Here is a 16,171-nt window from a genome sequence, read left to right as displayed (position 1 = left end):
AAAGGATTAGAGGATCACACGTTAAGTATTGGTAACAATCATTTGTAATGTGTACAAAAAAATATGTAACTTGTAAAACGTAGTTTGTAATTTCTCGGGACAGGGTCATCCCCAGTAGCCTGGTGACTGTGTGCGTTCGCAGTCTCCTGGTGGGTGGGAGGTAGCTGGGCACCCAGCTACCAGCGATGGTCGTGGCACCACGCTTGGCAGGAAGCCCTTTGGGCTGTCAGACTCCTTCCAAAGAAAATATAACGGGTGATCAGCTCGGGCTCCCCTGGGCTTCATTTGGCAGCAGGAGCACTGTGTGGTGAAGGATTAGAAATGTGAGGTGAAAAGAAGGAGGCGCAGCGCAGGACAAAGCAGGAGAGGCAGGGCTGGAGGGTGAGAGAGGAAGGATCCGTCTCCACCGCTGGCTGTGGCACTCCGGTGTGCTCTTAAGGTTTCTGCAAGAAGTTTTGCAGTGTGCGGATCTGTCTTGTGTGTTTGGAGGTGCACTGGAAGCCCCCCCGGTCTGCATTACCCATTTTCTACTTCGGTTAGCAGCAGCCAAATTGCTGCCGCGGCCAAAATTTGTTGCTGCTCTCAAATGGACGGGGAGCCTGCTTGAAGGGAGTCACAAATCACCTCAGCAATATTCCATTTCACAGATTTATTTCTTCTGGTGACTGAGATTCCAGTGAGGAGTGGGCGTTGATGGGCTGGGAGTGTCCTGATTTTTCTCAACCGCTTCATGGCTGCTTTTCCAATTTGGGAATGTGTGTGTCCAGGTATGTACGTTAGAAGAAATGAAAATGTTTCTACGATGATAAGTAGGTATAAGTGGAAAGACACTTTTCATATGTTATCTAACCATACGTGAAAGAAAAAGCAATGGAAAAGCCTCCCGCTTGCATTGCCGTGCGTCACCTGCTGATTCACCTCTGCATTCGGACGACACGGGCAATTTCCCTGCTGTCACTTCTTTGTTCGGGCAGCCCCTGCGCAATATACCTGTTTTGATAAAACAAGAGCTGGGAAATAAGATTACTTAGCTGGTGCCTGCTGGAGAGGCAACTGGTGGTTTTTGTTCCCGTGAAAGGGACGTGGGGGAGTGGTGGAGGGAGAGGTTTGTTTCCTGGCTTATTTCAGTTATTGTGTACGTTACTTGGTTCTTCCTGACAAACTTACACGAAGCAGCCTTTCCGCTCTGAAGCCTTTAAGGTAAATAATCTCCAAGAGTAACGAGGAGGAAACGCTGGCTGTGTGAATGGAGCAGTGTGGGAAGGTGTTTCGTTTGCTCTGCACGTGGGATGGTAGGTCTCCCGTCTGCCACTGCCTTGTGGCCATTCCTCCTCTGGTGTGGGGGGGATGCCTCCTAGGCACAAACAAAACCATTTGCAAAGTCTTTTAGCTCTCCCCAGTTTACCTCTTGCTTCCATCTGTCATCTTTGTCAGCGTTACAGCCTGGATATGAAATCAAAGGCCAAACTCATCTGAGAGCCAAGGGGTTTGTTTGTCTGTTGAGTTTAATCTGCCCTGGCGCAGAGCGGGAGCAAAACGCACTGCTCAAGCCGGCGGCGCGTGTGCGAGAAGGTACCCGACCAGTGCTCCTGAGGGTCCGACCGAGTTCAAAGTCCGAGCTGCATCAGTGCTGCCCGACACGTGGGGCCGGTGTTGTGGCTGGTGCTACCTCATTCTCTCTTAGGATGTTAAAGTGAAAGTCTGAACATCAGATGTCCAGGAGTCAGCACCTATCACCTGCTGTCCTAGTCCCTGCCTTTAGGCCCTCAGCAGAAACACCAAGACTGCTGTTCGATGAACTATGGCTAGGAGAGGGCATGCTGGCCGAACGGGTTGAACATCAGCAGGAGCTGCAAATAATCCTGCTAATACACAAAGCCACAGGAAGCTGTCGGGTGAGCACCGTGTCGCCTTCCTATCCAGAGCGGGGTGGAAGCGAAGATGACCCAAGGTTTGTGCGTTGACCTGGATAGTCCCGTGATCAGCTGCTTCGGTGGCTGTACACCACTGAGTGGCCTGGAGGGGAAGCGATTTTCAGTTTGGCTGCAGAAGTTTTACTATAGTTCATGTGCTGGTTTCTCCTACACGGGGTTATCTGGTGGGTTTTTTTGAGTCACTGCCATCACTTGAAGGTTGAGAAGTTTTCTTGTAGAACTGCTCATGGGGTTTTTCAGGTTACCACAGCTTAACTTTGTAGTGAAAAATGCACTTATTCAGTAGCTGCCCTGCACGCAGCCGTCTGTAGTGTTTTGGGATGAATGGTGATCTGAAAGCATGAAGAAAATGTGATTTATATTAGTGGTGTCTCCAAAGTGTCAGTGCGTGCAGGGAAAGGTTTTGTTCAGAACCTTTCGATTTCTCCAGTGTATATCATCATCTGTTATCAGTTACTTGGCTTGATTTTAATCTGATATCACTTGAACTATAACATCCTTTAAGACACTTGCCAGCCAGTCAGCTATCAAGCGTAGACAAGGTAGTTGGTGTTTTTTTTCAAAATTGTGTCTTTTAATCGTAAGAGTACGTTCACATTTAAAACTGGCGACAGGCACCATTTCACCAACAAAATACAAAGTTTGGGAAGTGTCTGGAATGAAGACCATTTCCTTCCTCTCTGTAGACAAATATATGTGTTTCTTAGACGGATAATCAGATTGTCTGTCCAACCTCATGCTCTGTTAGACACACGCTGCGATGAACCTTGGCACTGCAGTATTCACTCGCCAGTGGCATTAGCACGGCTAGGAGAGGATGTCATTACATCTGATCAGTGTAAATGAAGGTCCTTCGTGATGGAAAACATCCCGGTACCCCTCATGCAGTCACGTCTGTTTTTCTGATCTTAATACCGTTAGGTTTTTCTTGTTTCAGTCTATCTGGGGCCAGATGAATGTCTCATTGTTCTTCGCTGTAAAGCAAAGATGACTCGCAAGAACAGGAATACAGGACTTAAATAATTTATAGCTCCATGCATGCATTTAAACACAAATGAGAAGAAAAGTAACTAAGGCAGACCCTTTCCAATCTTGTTAAATCACCCTTCTGTAGCCTTAACTTTTCTGTAGCAGATGGAAGAACAGAACCATAACTATGTTTGCAAAAGATGCTGAAGTATTTATGTGGCATGGCACACGCACCCAGTAGCAACTTCCTTTCAACGAGCAACACAGATGAAAGCTGTCCGCAAACGTTATGTGCGGATGAAATTTCATGCACCACTTTAAAGTCTAATTTTGCATGCAATAAAAGCTCCCGATAGCAGATGGGAGTATTAAGCACGTTTTAGAAAGAACGCTGTCTGAGGAGGCTGGTGGCACGTCAGGTGGCAGTGTCTCCGTCCCATGGAGGTAGCATGTAAGCCCTGCCGCCTGACAGATAAGCCTCCAGGATTTTGGATATCTCATCTAAGGCAACTGTGAGTCTTCTGTTTCCCTCGTGCAAAAGATGGAGGTGGATACCCAGCCATTTTGTGTAAAAAGGGATCCTAAGGGAAAAACTTTGTTAAACGATACAGGAGGAAAATAATTAAATAGATCTGGATGACACTGCAAAAGAAAAGCAGCTTCCTCTCCTGAGACTGCGGGAGAGTGCCGTGATTTCACATCTCGGGTGCGACGGGCTTTGGTCCCCTTCTGCCCAAATATGAATTGTGCCGGTATCACAAACACTCAAAGTCCTTCTCGCGCTTATCAAATCCCCAGATTTTTAAACTGTTTTTGGGATCCACCAAGTATTTAAAAAAGCGGGGCTGTCAGGGTTCGTAATGATAGGATGGAAAATGACAGGGACGGGCGTGAGCAACATACTGAAAGCAAATTACCCCTTCTCTTCGGTCTGTCACCAGTGGTGGAAAAATGTCAATAGCATGTCCGTGGACTGGGATTTTCAGAGGTTGCAGAAACCTGATGCCTTGCGCTGCAAATTAGAGAGTTAAGGGGCAGGGGGAGCTAATACACATGTGTCTAAGGCAAGCAAACAAGTAGAGCCCCTTGTTCATAACCAGTGCTGCATCCTGCTTGCCTCTCCTGATCGGTCTGTAGGGAAAATTGGCGTCAGATCATTCAGGCTGATGGACTTGGAAAGGGGTAGGGCTGTTGAACGGTATCTGTGCACCACTGCCCAGTATCCACAGGTTGTCTCCCATTTCGCTGCCCTCTGCCCAAAAGCCGTAGCTGATGTGTATTGCTTGGCCCAGGTCCCTCCATCCTGCGCTAGGCCAGAGGGCTGATAGAAATGGCTGCGCTGAAGTGCTGTATCGGAGAGGGGACAACGCTTGGCAGCTGCTTTTCCTCACAATTCATCTCGTTCTTCCTCGTTGCAAATGCAGGCGCTCCTTTGGCTGTTCATGAAGGGCCGGCAGCCCAGGGTCCAGACAGCATTGAACACTGCGTCTGCGACGGATTCACAAGCTGCGGAGAAGGAATAGATCAGGCAGGTAAGAAACAAGCAGAAGCACCCTAGCCTGAGCCCTGCACCGAGTCGTGTGGTATTTGCAGTTGGAGGCGTGGGCTGTCTCTTTCTCCCTGGGTACTGCTTTTTCTGTAAATCCAGAGGTTCCCTCCTGCTGAACTGAGGGCTCTTTTCTCCCTGGGGTGGCACCGGTCCGGCACTAACTTCTCCCTAGCCCTGCTCCTTTCTTGCCTCTTTCAGGCTTTTCTGTTTGATGGATCATTTGGGGCACTGCAAGTAGTACTGTTTACCAAGCAGTTTTCCCAGAAGATCTCCATAGCACTCTCCTTCCCAGCTCCCTCTCCCCGCAGCTGTCTATAGCCACTGCTAACCAACCTTTTCTGCTTTTTGGGAGTTACAATGCTAGCTGCCAGCCAGCACGAAAATCCTGCTGTGGTTGCAGCAGCAGAGCTGTTGATACGGTCTGACTCCTAGCCCCTCGTCTTCCCAAAAAATAAGCCTGAAATTGCACGTCAAGAGAAAAATAAGTTAATACCAGGTCTTTTAGGGTTTACTCACTGGCACTAACATTGGTTGCTTGTCTGCGTACTAGATTTGGGAAGTCCCTGCCTTTGGGACTGTCTTCTCCTGTCTCAGTCTCTCTGACCACCTCGTTCTGCTCCTGCTGCTTTAGGACTCCGCTTGGCTGGGAGGTGTTGGAGGGGCTGTAGTGAGTCAGTGGGAGAATTAAGGCTTTGGTTAACTGGTACTGCTGCAGCTGGGATGTTAGTGCCTTACATGAAGGGAGTGCAGCTGCTCTTCCCCTGCCTGCCTTCTCTGAACTCCCGGTGACTCAGTGGAAAGGATCCCAGAGAAGAGCTGAGGTGGCAGTGGAGGAGGAGGACTGTGTGTCAGGAGCCGCTCGGAGCAGCCCTGAGGACAGAGAGTAGCAGGTGTAGAGCTACAAGGCAAGAGGAGGCAGAGCAAGGGGGGGAGAGGATGGCTCAGAGGTTCGTGCGTGTTAGCAACACTTGTGCCTCCTGCGGCAACCAAGTCAGAGATGCTGAGGAGTCCAGTCCTATTTGTCTAAGACAGAGGTGGCTTGGCTTAGCCAAGGAGTGTGGGTTCTGCTCCACCTTAACTCCCTAGGAGTTGGCTTTACTGCTGCAGGTAGAAAGGGAAGAGGAGTGATCTGAAAAATTGGCAGGGCAAAAACTGAAGAGCTGTACGAGGACCTGTACATAAAGGTGATTACGAAAGATTGGCTGTACTTGGCCTGTAGCACTAATATCTCAGCCCACATCTTTGTTTTCCTCTTGCTGGCCTGGGCAATATTTCCAAAGATTTATCTGTGACGAGGTAGAAAGCCATCTGCACTAGTACCGGTGTCATGCAGACTTGCCCGTGTGTCCTAATCAGGCTGCATCTTTGGAAAACAAATGCATGCTTTAACTGTACCTTACAACAGGTCAGCAGCAGCAGGGATGAACCCAGAGGGGCTGGCTGCAATTAGCTGGGAGAAGCTCAGCCAGCACCACCAGAGTTTCATTTGGCTTTGGGAATGGGCTGTTCTCAAGGGCTCTGCTGGGTTTTCAGACCCGATCTCCTGTAAATATCTTTAACTGCTTCAGTGCTGCCTAGCATTGTCAGGTCCTGTCTCTGCCTGTCCTGCATTACTGGCACACAGTAATGAGATGGGTACCTGCCTTCCAGAGGAAGGGGACGCTCGCGATGGCCTCAGGAGGAGCAGCCTTGGGGAGGCTTTTCTGCCCTGGCTGACGTCTGGTGGTGGCGGAGTAGATGCTTCCCCCTCCTCACACAGTGCAGACGTGCTTGATGTTGGCACAGAGGATCAAGAGGCGGGCTTGGGCTATCACATGTGTAACCCTCAGAGAGGTTACCGAATGCAGCCTTTATTAAAAAGCTCTTCTCAAACTTGCAGACCGAGGCTTTTAAAATTAAGCAAAGCCACGGTGGCTCCTGAGCTGCTGACATGTCACTAGAGAGAGGGCATCTGAGCAATCCTTGCAATGGCTGAGCCACCACCCACGTCATGATGTGTCCCTGGTGCCATCGTCATCTCTTATCTGTGAACCAGATCCCAGAAAGCCTCTGCCCTTGGCTCTCCCAGTTTGTTGGCCCTTGACCACATACAGGTTTCAGTGTGTGGTTTACTGGCTCTGGAAAGCTTTTTGATTTCCTGCTGAAGGTGGTTGAACTCTCAGGAAGGGTTGAAGGAATTGCTGCTAGGGGAGTTTTATTGATTGGGGTTTTTTTATTCTTTCTACATGCGTTTTGTAATATTTTCTAAACATAAATAATTTTAGGTGTCCAGTCTTGGGGCAGAAGTATGTGTGTGCAGGTCTTGGAACTATGTGTTCTCACTCAGCTCTGACCCATCTGTGACAAGCATGGGACAGATGTGCTGCTCCCTACTGCAGATTTTCGTTTCTTTTGGCAAGGAAAGGGGTCCCTGCCCACCCTCTCCCCTCCTGGCCCCACCGCTTGTTGCCTCCACAGGGGATGCGAGCTGGGAAGCCTACCTTCCACCTTGGAGACAAACCCGAGGCTGCGCTTGAGGTCGGAGCAGATGGAGTGGAGGCACCAGCGGAACTTGGCATCGCAGCGGTATTTGTTGGCCCCGCAGGTGTCATAACAAATGTCCAGCTGATTACAGCACTTGGTCATGGCAGGGATGCCCAAATCTAGCTGGGGAAAGAGCAAAAAGAAGTGTCCCATGGCTGCCTCCTGGCTTCAGACTCAAACTAGCTGCAACTGGGTGAGGTTTTGCAGAGCCCTGATGGCTTCTTTTCCAGAAGCTACCCCTGGTGGCTGGGGCAGCAGGAGGGAAAACATGCTTCTCCCTCACCACGTAAACAAAGTGGTGGCAGTAATGCAGGTCCAGTGAAGGACAGACCACATTCCCTTCTCTCCTGTCTGTCACAGGTGATTAACTTCTGGTAGAGGTGGGGAACAGCCCTTCCATGACCATGTGCTAGTTCCCATTTGTCAGAGCTCACAGGAGAGCTTTCTGTCCTTGCTAGCAGTGGCAAAGGCCCCTTTTCTCTTTCCTTATTTTCTCATTTTCTAATAAATCTGCTATAAGTGTTGTTTTAATGTCATTTCTCATAGATGTTCGTCAGGACAAGGACAAATACAGGTTGGTCAGGGTTGTTCGGCTCACTTGGAGGTAAACAGTAAGCTTAGCTAATAATCGTGGGGGGATGGGGCAGAAGGCCTGTCTCCTGGAGAGACTGGACTCATTAGCTTGTTATAAATTCTTCCTCTTTTTGGCCTTCCTCATGTAATATTTAGGAGATGGGTTCTTTCTTCATTGCGCCCAGCACTCATGACTGCCTGCATAAGGAGGAGGTACCGCAGAAATGCCCGCAAGGTTTGCATTGAGATGTAGTTTAAGGAACTAATCTAACATGAAAAATGGTCTGGAAAGGGAGGTTTTTTCAGAGCAGGAATCTGCCTAATTGCTGCAGACTCCATAGGCAGCAGCAACGCATGAGCTAAATAGTAATTCCAGCTCTTCTTGCCTCCTGGGAGTGCTTTTCCTGGTGATTCCAATATGATTTCATTACTTGCCTTTAAAATAACAAGTGGGCACAGTATTAAAGCCCACAGGTTTATTTCAGTGCTTGGCAGAGGTGAAAAGCATGGGAGGCGATGAAGGGCCAGGGTTGGAAAATGCATTCAGGTATTGTTGTTAGCACATTATGCCATGTCACTTTGCTGCCCAGCATTGAACATGTCCCCTGACCTATCACAGCGGCACAGGGCTGATCAGGGCCTTGATAAAAATGTGTTTCTCCGCACTGGTGCTCTGCCTGGCCGGGTACCCCCTTTTCTTCTCCTAGTGCTAACCTGCTCAGGAAACTTCCTCTTTTGGTACCTACCGAGACAACCGGAGTCCCAGGCCAGTCCTTTGTAAATGTAACTCCTGTCTACGTGATTCCTGTTTCACTGCCAACAGCAGTTGAGATCTTAACGCCTCCCTGACCGATAGTAAGTTAGGCAGTGCTCCGACTGACGCGTTTGCCTTGCCGTCAGCAGGCAGCCATGTCTTCTGGCAGTCCCGGACAGACAGCTTGTCCCCTAACAGCACATAAGTGCTATTTCCACCCCTTTCCAGAGCTCTGGTTTCAGCTGTGAAGAGAAGTGATCACACAGTCCGTGTATAGCCCAGCTAAGCCTTTTCCCTCCCCAATACCATTAGCTGGTTACTGTGGTTAGAAAATAGCATCATTTGGGAATGGTGGATGTGGCAGTACATACACTTTCGGGTACCTTGAGCCCCAGAAAATAGGAGCTACAGCCGTTGGGTTCTTGGGGTTTGTAGTGAGGTCGTGGCATTGGAGCCTTCCCTGAGAAAGAAAGGAAAAATGTTAGGAAAGCCGATCTTCCCTAGAGTAGCACCAAAAAGCAAGGAGAGTGTCAGGTAGCTCCCCTCCGGTCTGCATCCCCAAGCACTTCATTCCCCTCCAGGAGACGCAGGGAGCAAAGGGATAGGTACTAGAGCTGGCTGAGGCTCTGGCCCTGCTCTCGGATCAGTTCAGTTGCGGCTCTAGAGCCTGTCTTAGCTCATACCTCCTCTGGCATTGGCCACTGGAGCAGTGTCTTCTGTGTGAACTGGGTTCCTATCGCTTCTCAAATGTTAAACTGGTCTGAGTCCAGTCCCAAGGTCTGGAGCTTTCCCCAGCTCTTACAAATGGGCAAGTCCCTCTGAAGCATGGGGTTTTGCAGTTGAGCAGCCCTCCATGCTAGGGCTAGTGCCTCAGACATCCCAGATCTCCTAGGAGCTTCTTCATGTGCTTCCTGAGAGCTCTGCACAGCTGGCATCACCCAGATATGGTTTTAACTCCTCCAAGAAACTACTAGCTAAACTACTAGCTTAGCAAGGGGGCTTCTTTCTATCTTCAGTTCACTCTGAGTGTCAGCAAGCTGTGGATCTCTGCAAAATTGTGCTAGACATTGCTTGTCTGATCTTACTCTGAGTAGGAGGTTGTCTTTGTCCATTTTCTGCATGTGGTGATGCACTGCCACGGTTTGCAAATAGTTGCTATCCCTTTATCTCTGCCTTCCCTTAGTGCGCTGCTTAATATGCGTAGAGGAGCAAGAATTTCCTCTGTGAATAATTATTTACCCACTGTAGACAGAGTCCAGCTGACAGTCAGCTAACAGAAGGTTCAGCAGCAATTTAATCTGCTTTACTTTGCTTCGTGAAGGTGTGCAAGCTGTCCTGGCTGCCTGCCAGCGCAACCTGGGGCTTTGTGTATGGCTGACCGTGCTCTGGGTGTGAGGGGTGGGCGCCTAGGGCTGGCGTGGGAACTGTCCGTGTGGAAAGGAGGTCTGTGTGTCTTCCCTGCCCTGTCTCATCCTCTTTCTCTCACCCCTACCTCAACCCCCCTCTCTATCTAACCTAACACCCCCTGTTTGGGGAGGACGAGTTGCCAGGTTGCTTCAGTGCCTTGACCCTGCTGTGCAGGAGCTCATTTAAAGGTGGGAGAGGATTGTCCCCCGGAGAAGTCATGGAGACCACCCCTCATGGAGCTGGGTTTCTCCATATTGTCCCTTGACGTGTGTTCAGTGCTTGTTCTGGTTCTGTCCCAGCTGGGTTTATGAAGGGGAGATCTCAAATGCAGAGCGAGGGGTTAAAATAAGACATTTGAACCCTGCTCTGGGGAAACTTTATAAGCTGTGTGAATGCTCCAGCAAAAACCCATGAAAGTTGAGCCTTCCTTAAGTCCATCCGTCACCTCTAGGGTTAAGTTTCTGCTTCCCTGAGCACCACTAGATCATTTATATAGACATGAAATAGATCTAATTTAGCCCTTCAGGCAGGGTTATGTTCTTTTAGACTTGATTTCCGCTGTTTTCTTCTTGTCAGCACTGATAATCATTTAAGACGCTTTTCCCCTTTTTTCTGTCAAGGTACCTAAAGTACCAGTGGTTAATATAGGCATAAATCTACTGTGTTCTTGGGAAGACCTCACAGCCAACTGCCTCAGAAGGTCTTACACAGGGATGCTCCCAGCACATCCTAAATTAAAAATTGCCAGAGTGATTTTGTTTAAACAACAGATTTGCAACAAATAAACCTCAAACTGGAATCCTGTCCAGCTGTGAGACACCAATAGCCAATTTTCTCCAACCCTACAGAAATGCAGTATGTACCAAGGCTTCAGCTGCCTGCAAGCCAGGGTAAAGCTCTCTAGTCGACGTTACCATCAGGTAATGGCATTTGTGTGGGAGGGTGTTTCTCAGTACAGCAGTTACCACTGCATTTCTACCTTTTGGCCCCTTTTGAATAGGTCAGACCTGCTTTACGGTCCGGATTTAATTTTCTAGTGCAGAAAGCTTTGTTATTTTGAGCAGGTAGAGCTGAGTTAACAGCAGACAAAGAGCACAAATCAGTTGGTTGCAGCACACCATCGTTACAGGATTATCTTCACGCCAAAACGTAACTTCAGGTGGTGAGGTGTGCTGACGCAGGGTAATTTCTGAGGTCATGACACATAGCACATTACACTATTTCGGTGGTTATGCTATAGAAAGAAGGAATTACATCTCTATGTGGGATGAATCTATAACCCAAGGCTCCCCAGCAACATCACGAGAGGAGGGCTGCACCCAGGTCTCGGTGCAATTCACAGCCTAGTTGCTCTTGTGGAAGGGGGTGAGAACTGGGACTCGGAATTCAAATGTTCCTGAACTGCGGTAGGAGGCAGAGGGAAGTTCAAAATCCAAGGTGTATTTTGCAGGATGAGGACAAATTTTAATGACTTGCTTCTAATATAAGAAGTTATGTTCCTGCAGCACGTTGTCAATTAATGGGACAAGGTGGCAAGTCAGAGTAGGAGTGAGACTGTCTGGGGATATGGAGATAACTCAGTTTCCAGATAAAACTTTCCACTAAGCCGAAGTTACAGCTATTATAATGTCTTAGAAAGTTGTCCTGAGGGGGAAAAAAAAAAAAATATCTCGTATGATAATTGTGATGATCAATAAAACATTGAACTGCCTTCAAGATATGCCCTTGTAGGAAACCTGCCCCCCTCCTCTCTGAAAAACAAAGCTTAATGACTTGTAAAGATCACCTTTGTGAAGTCTTTCTCAGCTAGATAAAGTCCAAGACGCCACAGTTAACCTCTCTCCCACATCTTCTTTTCTAGCTAACAGGAAAACGAAAGCAAAGCAGAAATAGGTGTTCCTGACTCTACGTGAGCATTGACTCAGTGCTCGTGTTATCATTTTTTGCTTGTCCATCCTTGTAAGGCACGTCTGTGATGGGGAAGGGACTCGGTGGGTCACGCTGGCTGTTTGGCTGGCTGTGCTTCACCAGGAGCCTGTCGCGGCCTGTCTGCGTGCTGCAGGGCATCGCAGGGGAGAGGTGCCAGAAGGCGGCTGCCAGCACAGCAGCACCCGCCCAGCAGCACGCTGAAGAGCGCTGCCGATGCGTCGGAGCACGGCATTGCTGAGAAAGCCTGTTCTTTGGAAGAAGGTAGACTTCAGGGCACTGCCTTGCTGGTACAGCCTTAGAGGAGAAATGAAGTTGAGTTTCTAAGGGGAAGTGAGTTTCCCTGATGCGGCTTAATATCTCCAGGCTGTTGTAGCTATGCCAAGAGACTGGAAAACAGCCAGCTCGAACAGCTGCTGGTGATGCAGGAGGTCTCAGACACCGCAGTACAAGTACACTGGCAGGGGGAAGTGAATGTATTTCTGGGTGAATAGATGATCATGGGGCTCCTTGCTGTTTTGAGTGACCCATTGTTATTTCTCTGCCCCAGGCGAGCAGGCTTTGGGCAGCCTTTTAGATCTGTGTTGGAGAGCCTGACTTCACAGGCTCTATTCCCACCGCCTGGATGTGCTTTCTCATCTTAAGCCTCTCGGGACCAAATGCAAAACATTGAAGTCCAGCCTGGCCAGAGAGCTGAAGGAAGCCATCAAGGGATTTACTCCTAGTTCGGGCTGTTTTCCCCCCTGAGATGCCCAGAGGAGGTATTTGCCAGCAAATGCTAGCGTAACCCTAATATCCTGATTTAAGGGAGTGATCCATCAAGTTGTTTGTTTTCAGACCTCACTAGCTGCTGAAAAGTCAGGAGGAGAGTCTTACAGCCAGAACAGCCAAGTGCTTCGTGCTCAGCTGAAGATGGATGTGGCAATCACAGGTGAGTCCCGACCTTTATCGTGGCAAAATAAGCTATTTTCTTTGTCTCTTGGCTGTAATGAAAGAAAGTAGAGGGCATAATTTTTGTTTCATGTCTGGGGAAAAAGCAGTCAGGCCCTGATTCAGCAGCAAGGTGGTAATGATGGTTTGTGTTCGTTCTTCTGGGCACGGGCACCTTGTCTCACTGGTTTAGGATCGTCCCTGCGTTCCCTCCACTTGTAGTTTGCAATGTCTGTGCCAATGTCTGTGACAGACAAAATGGTCCTGGGAGGGTCCAGTAAGACCCTTGGAGGCGTGCGGGCAGCGTTTCAATAGTTTTGTCCTTCAGCCAGTGATTAATGAGTTGTTCAGCAGAGGACAAGAACAGGGCTAATGATGTGCTTGTTTGTATTCCTTTCTAGATAAAGCATTTCTCCAATAGGATGCAGGATGCTCTCAGGGAGCAGGCAGGTGTTTGAGCTGCTCTGTGGAGATGCTCTTCCCTCTGCCCAGAGTGCAGGGCCAAGGCAGCGGGGACCGGGACAGGGAGAGCCCCAGCCTCGGGATGTGCCCAGGAGCGACGGCTTCTCCAGGACTTGGTGAGTCCTGAGACTCCCTGAAACAAGCTCTGAATACCAGCCTTCCCAAGGCTTGCCTCGGGCACGCTGCAGTACCAGCCATGTTATGCCCACTGCCAGGGTTTTCAGTCCCGACGTTAAGAAGGGCAAGTCCCTTTCTGCTCTGAATTTGGAGCATGGTGCGGACCTAAACGGAGGTTGTCACACACAGTGTGGGGCTGCCACAGTGTGGGCCTGGGGGCGGGCTGTCTGATGGGCAAGTGGCCTCATGCTGTGTGCTGGGGTGATGCCGTGGTACGCGTGGGGGTCTTCCCCTGCAGGCACTGCATCCCTGGGGCACACGCTGCCACCAGTGGGTCCCACGGAGCAGCCGCGGTCCTCCTGAGCTCCTGCAGAGAGGCAGCCCTGGCCACGGAGTGCCGTGGGGCCCTGGGCTGTGGCAATAAAGCTGCAGGGCTGAGGAACCAAGGCCACTGTGGGGCTGAGGTGATGGGCTGGGATGCCTGCCCCCCTGCAGGTCCGCACGGCTGAGGTGCCTGGCTTGCCGCTCCCTGTTTGCTGTTAGCATGGGACCTGGGGTGCAGAGCTGGCAGGATTGGGAGGACAGATTTATACACAGTATTAAAACCAAAACAAAACCCCCAGACAACTTTAAGGCTGATTTTAAACTGTCCTTGTGGCCCTGCTTTTGGCTAAGGGTGGCCCATCTGCCCTCAGGTCCCAGCCCTGCAGCATCTTTCTCCTGGCACCCTCGCCGCAGGCCTGGGAGGGGCGGGAGGTGCTTCCCTCCACCTGCACCCGTGGGGGAGCATTACACACATCCCTGCGCAGGCTGGGGAGGTGCAGCATGCAGCCCGCCTTCTGGAAGAAATGGGATGCGTACAGACTGAGTCGGTGGGATCTCTCCAAAGCAAGGAGCCTCCTGTGTCTGTGAAAGCCAGTGCCCAGGAGAGGAGAGGGGTTGAATTCACCTCTGTTCTCACGAGCGTCTCGCCCAGGCGGTCACCAGGGATGTGGCATGAAGCTGGAGGGAAAAGGGCTGACAGGCAGCTGTGGGTGGGCAGGCAGAGGTGAAAGAGAATTATTATGGCTACAGGGGGCGGTTGTAGGAGGCTTGGGGAGAGGAAACAGTCTATAGGAAACCTCCTTGCTGTTCCCAAAGAGGTCGTTTCAGCAGGTGCCTGGTACACGCCTGGTCCTCTGCTCTGCCGGTGCTCCTCCTGCCCTGCTCTCCCTGAGATGTCACCCTCTTTGTCCTGCCCCTGCTCTTCCTTTTTGGTAAATCATTCTAAAGTCCAAGGCAAGAAGCAGCTGCCTCATTCCGCCTCGAGTACTAAAGGTTTCTCCGTGGTGACAGCAGGTCTCGTTTACCTTCCTGTTATCTCCCCTCCTCCAGCTCACGTTATTAGCCAACTCGCAACTGCTGAATAAGGACGCTCCGAAGGTTGCTGAGATTAGGGCTACTGGCCATACTAACCACCCCTTCTGAGTCAGGTCTGCACGGGCTGCTCGTCCTCCCCTCTGGGGCCTCGCTGCCTACCCTGCCCCTTCTCCCCAGGGGCCCAGGCAGCTGGGCAGCCTGGTTACCTGTGTGCCGCCCTTGTAAAGTCTATGTCCTCTCCTCTCGTCCCCTTGCACGCAGCACAGTGGCGTCAAGATCAGGCTGTTCTTGGTGAGAGGGAAGGATTGAGGGTTCAGTGTCCCTGTGCTGGCACTAGCGGAGAAGTTGCGACTCTGCAGTGACTTTTCTGTGCTGAGCATAGCAGGGGTCAGGTCACGGATGGGAGCTGGTTGTGGTCTTGGGGGAGGAGAGTGCTGCGATCTTCTGCATGAGAGAAAGAGGGGAAAGGGCAAGGAGAGAGGAGCCAGCAGGAGTGAGGTTCACTTACCATACCGACATCTGTACTGACAAACGCCATTTTTTCCCCCAAGCAGTTCCAAGAAGGAGTCGAAGTAGCTGTTAACTGTTTCGAAGCTGTCCCGGATGGCCCCGATGCCCCACTCTGAATAGGATGACTCTGCCTGGGGAGCTTGGTGGGTGTTCTTGTTCTCCTGTGTTGTTTCCTCAGCGCATTGCCTTAAGCCCAGGGTCAGGCACAAAACTGCTGCCTCAAAAAGCAGTCGCATGCTGCAGTCCAGATCCAGGCCCCGGAGCCCTCGTCCAGGCAGATGTGCGGGCAGGGAGGAGTGGGAGCGAGCTGTTGTGCGCAGGAGGGAGGTAAGCACCCCTCTCCCCTGGACTTTAAACGCTGCCGAGGGAGCCGGCATGAGGTCACCGCAATCAGAGTGCAAAGTGCACCGGGGAGATTTGGACCAAGTTCACAACACAGAGAAACGCCGGGGTTTGAGTTTGCACAATCCCGCTGGAACAGCCTCAGCCCCCGCGGCACCAGGGCTGCAGCTTCCCAAAAAGGGGCCGCTCCCCTGGGCGCTGAGCGGGGTCTGTCTGCCCAGGCCGGGTGGGACACAGGAGACCCTCCACCTGCCTCACCGAGGTGCTGTGCGGGCTGCTCCGCTCTCTCCCCAGCCTGCTGGGAGATGAAGAGCATCTTCCAAATTTCTGCTTGTCCAAATGTCCAAAATTTCTGCTGTTCAGGCGATGGGAGTAATAGATCAGCAGCAGACCAAGGAGCAACCCTCACCTTTTAATTAGGCCTCCTGGGCACGTAATGGTGCGGGCCAAGACACCCACCCAGCCTAGCTGCTGGGGGGGATTGCTCCTCGCAAAACCTGTGGGGCCGCACGCCGCGTGCCTGCACGGCCAGAACGGCTGCCCTGCGGGAGCACGTCCAGGGCGGAAGGGGGTAGCGGGGCGTGCCGTGTCCTGCTCGGCGCCATGGCCTGCGCTGCCGTGGCTGGAGGGTGCTGTTGGGCCTCGCAGGGGTTGATCCAGCAGCTAGGAGCGGTTTGGGTTTAGATACACTGTGTTCAGGGCAACCCCTTGGCACATCCTCTCCAGTTATAGGATCAGTGACGTAGACGAGTATTTGCCTTTGATGGGGCCCCTGAAGGCTGGTGTTAGGTGGCTGGTTGTTACAGCTTTTGTGTG

At 51.0% G+C, this 16,171-nt stretch overlaps 1 protein-coding gene and 1 long non-coding RNA gene across 4 annotated transcripts; one reads left to right on the top strand and one right to left on the bottom strand.

Moving 5' to 3' along the window:
• Positions 1 to 26: 26 nt before the first annotated feature.
• On the bottom strand, positions 27 to 15,405 carry PLA2G12B (phospholipase A2 group XIIB). Of its 2 annotated transcripts, none has more exons than XM_075109322.1 (4): positions 15,012 to 15,405; positions 8,674 to 8,762; positions 6,933 to 7,098; positions 27 to 4,409 (listed from the first exon to the last, which is right to left on the bottom strand). In XM_075109322.1, exons 1-4 carry the CDS (start codon positions 15,388 to 15,390, stop codon positions 4,291 to 4,293), a joined length of 753 nt encoding a protein of 250 aa, XP_074965423.1. In that variant the 5' UTR covers positions 15,391 to 15,405; the 3' UTR covers positions 27 to 4,290. The 2 variants fall into 2 exon arrangements, with proteins under 2 accessions (XP_074965423.1, XP_074965424.1); XM_075109323.1 differs by having other exon boundaries at positions 8,686 to 8,762.
• Positions 4,349 to 13,143, top strand: LOC142064396 (uncharacterized). 2 transcript variants are annotated; one of them, XR_012663087.1, is made up of 4 exons: positions 4,349 to 4,435; positions 6,910 to 12,396; positions 12,473 to 12,566; positions 12,967 to 13,143. It is a non-coding gene; the product is annotated as an uncharacterized LOC142064396 (long non-coding RNA). The 2 variants fall into 2 exon arrangements; XR_012663088.1 differs by having other exon boundaries at positions 4,353 to 4,435; positions 12,281 to 12,396.
• Positions 15,406 to 16,171: the final 766 nt, after the last annotated feature.

The sequence above is a fragment of the Phalacrocorax aristotelis genome, chromosome 14, assembly GCF_949628215.1.
Source record: "Phalacrocorax aristotelis chromosome 14, bGulAri2.1, whole genome shotgun sequence".
NCBI lineage: Eukaryota > Metazoa > Chordata > Aves > Suliformes > Phalacrocoracidae > Phalacrocorax > Phalacrocorax aristotelis.
The sequence above is the reverse complement of the archived record's forward strand: the minus strand, read 5'-3'. Positions and strand labels throughout refer to the sequence as shown.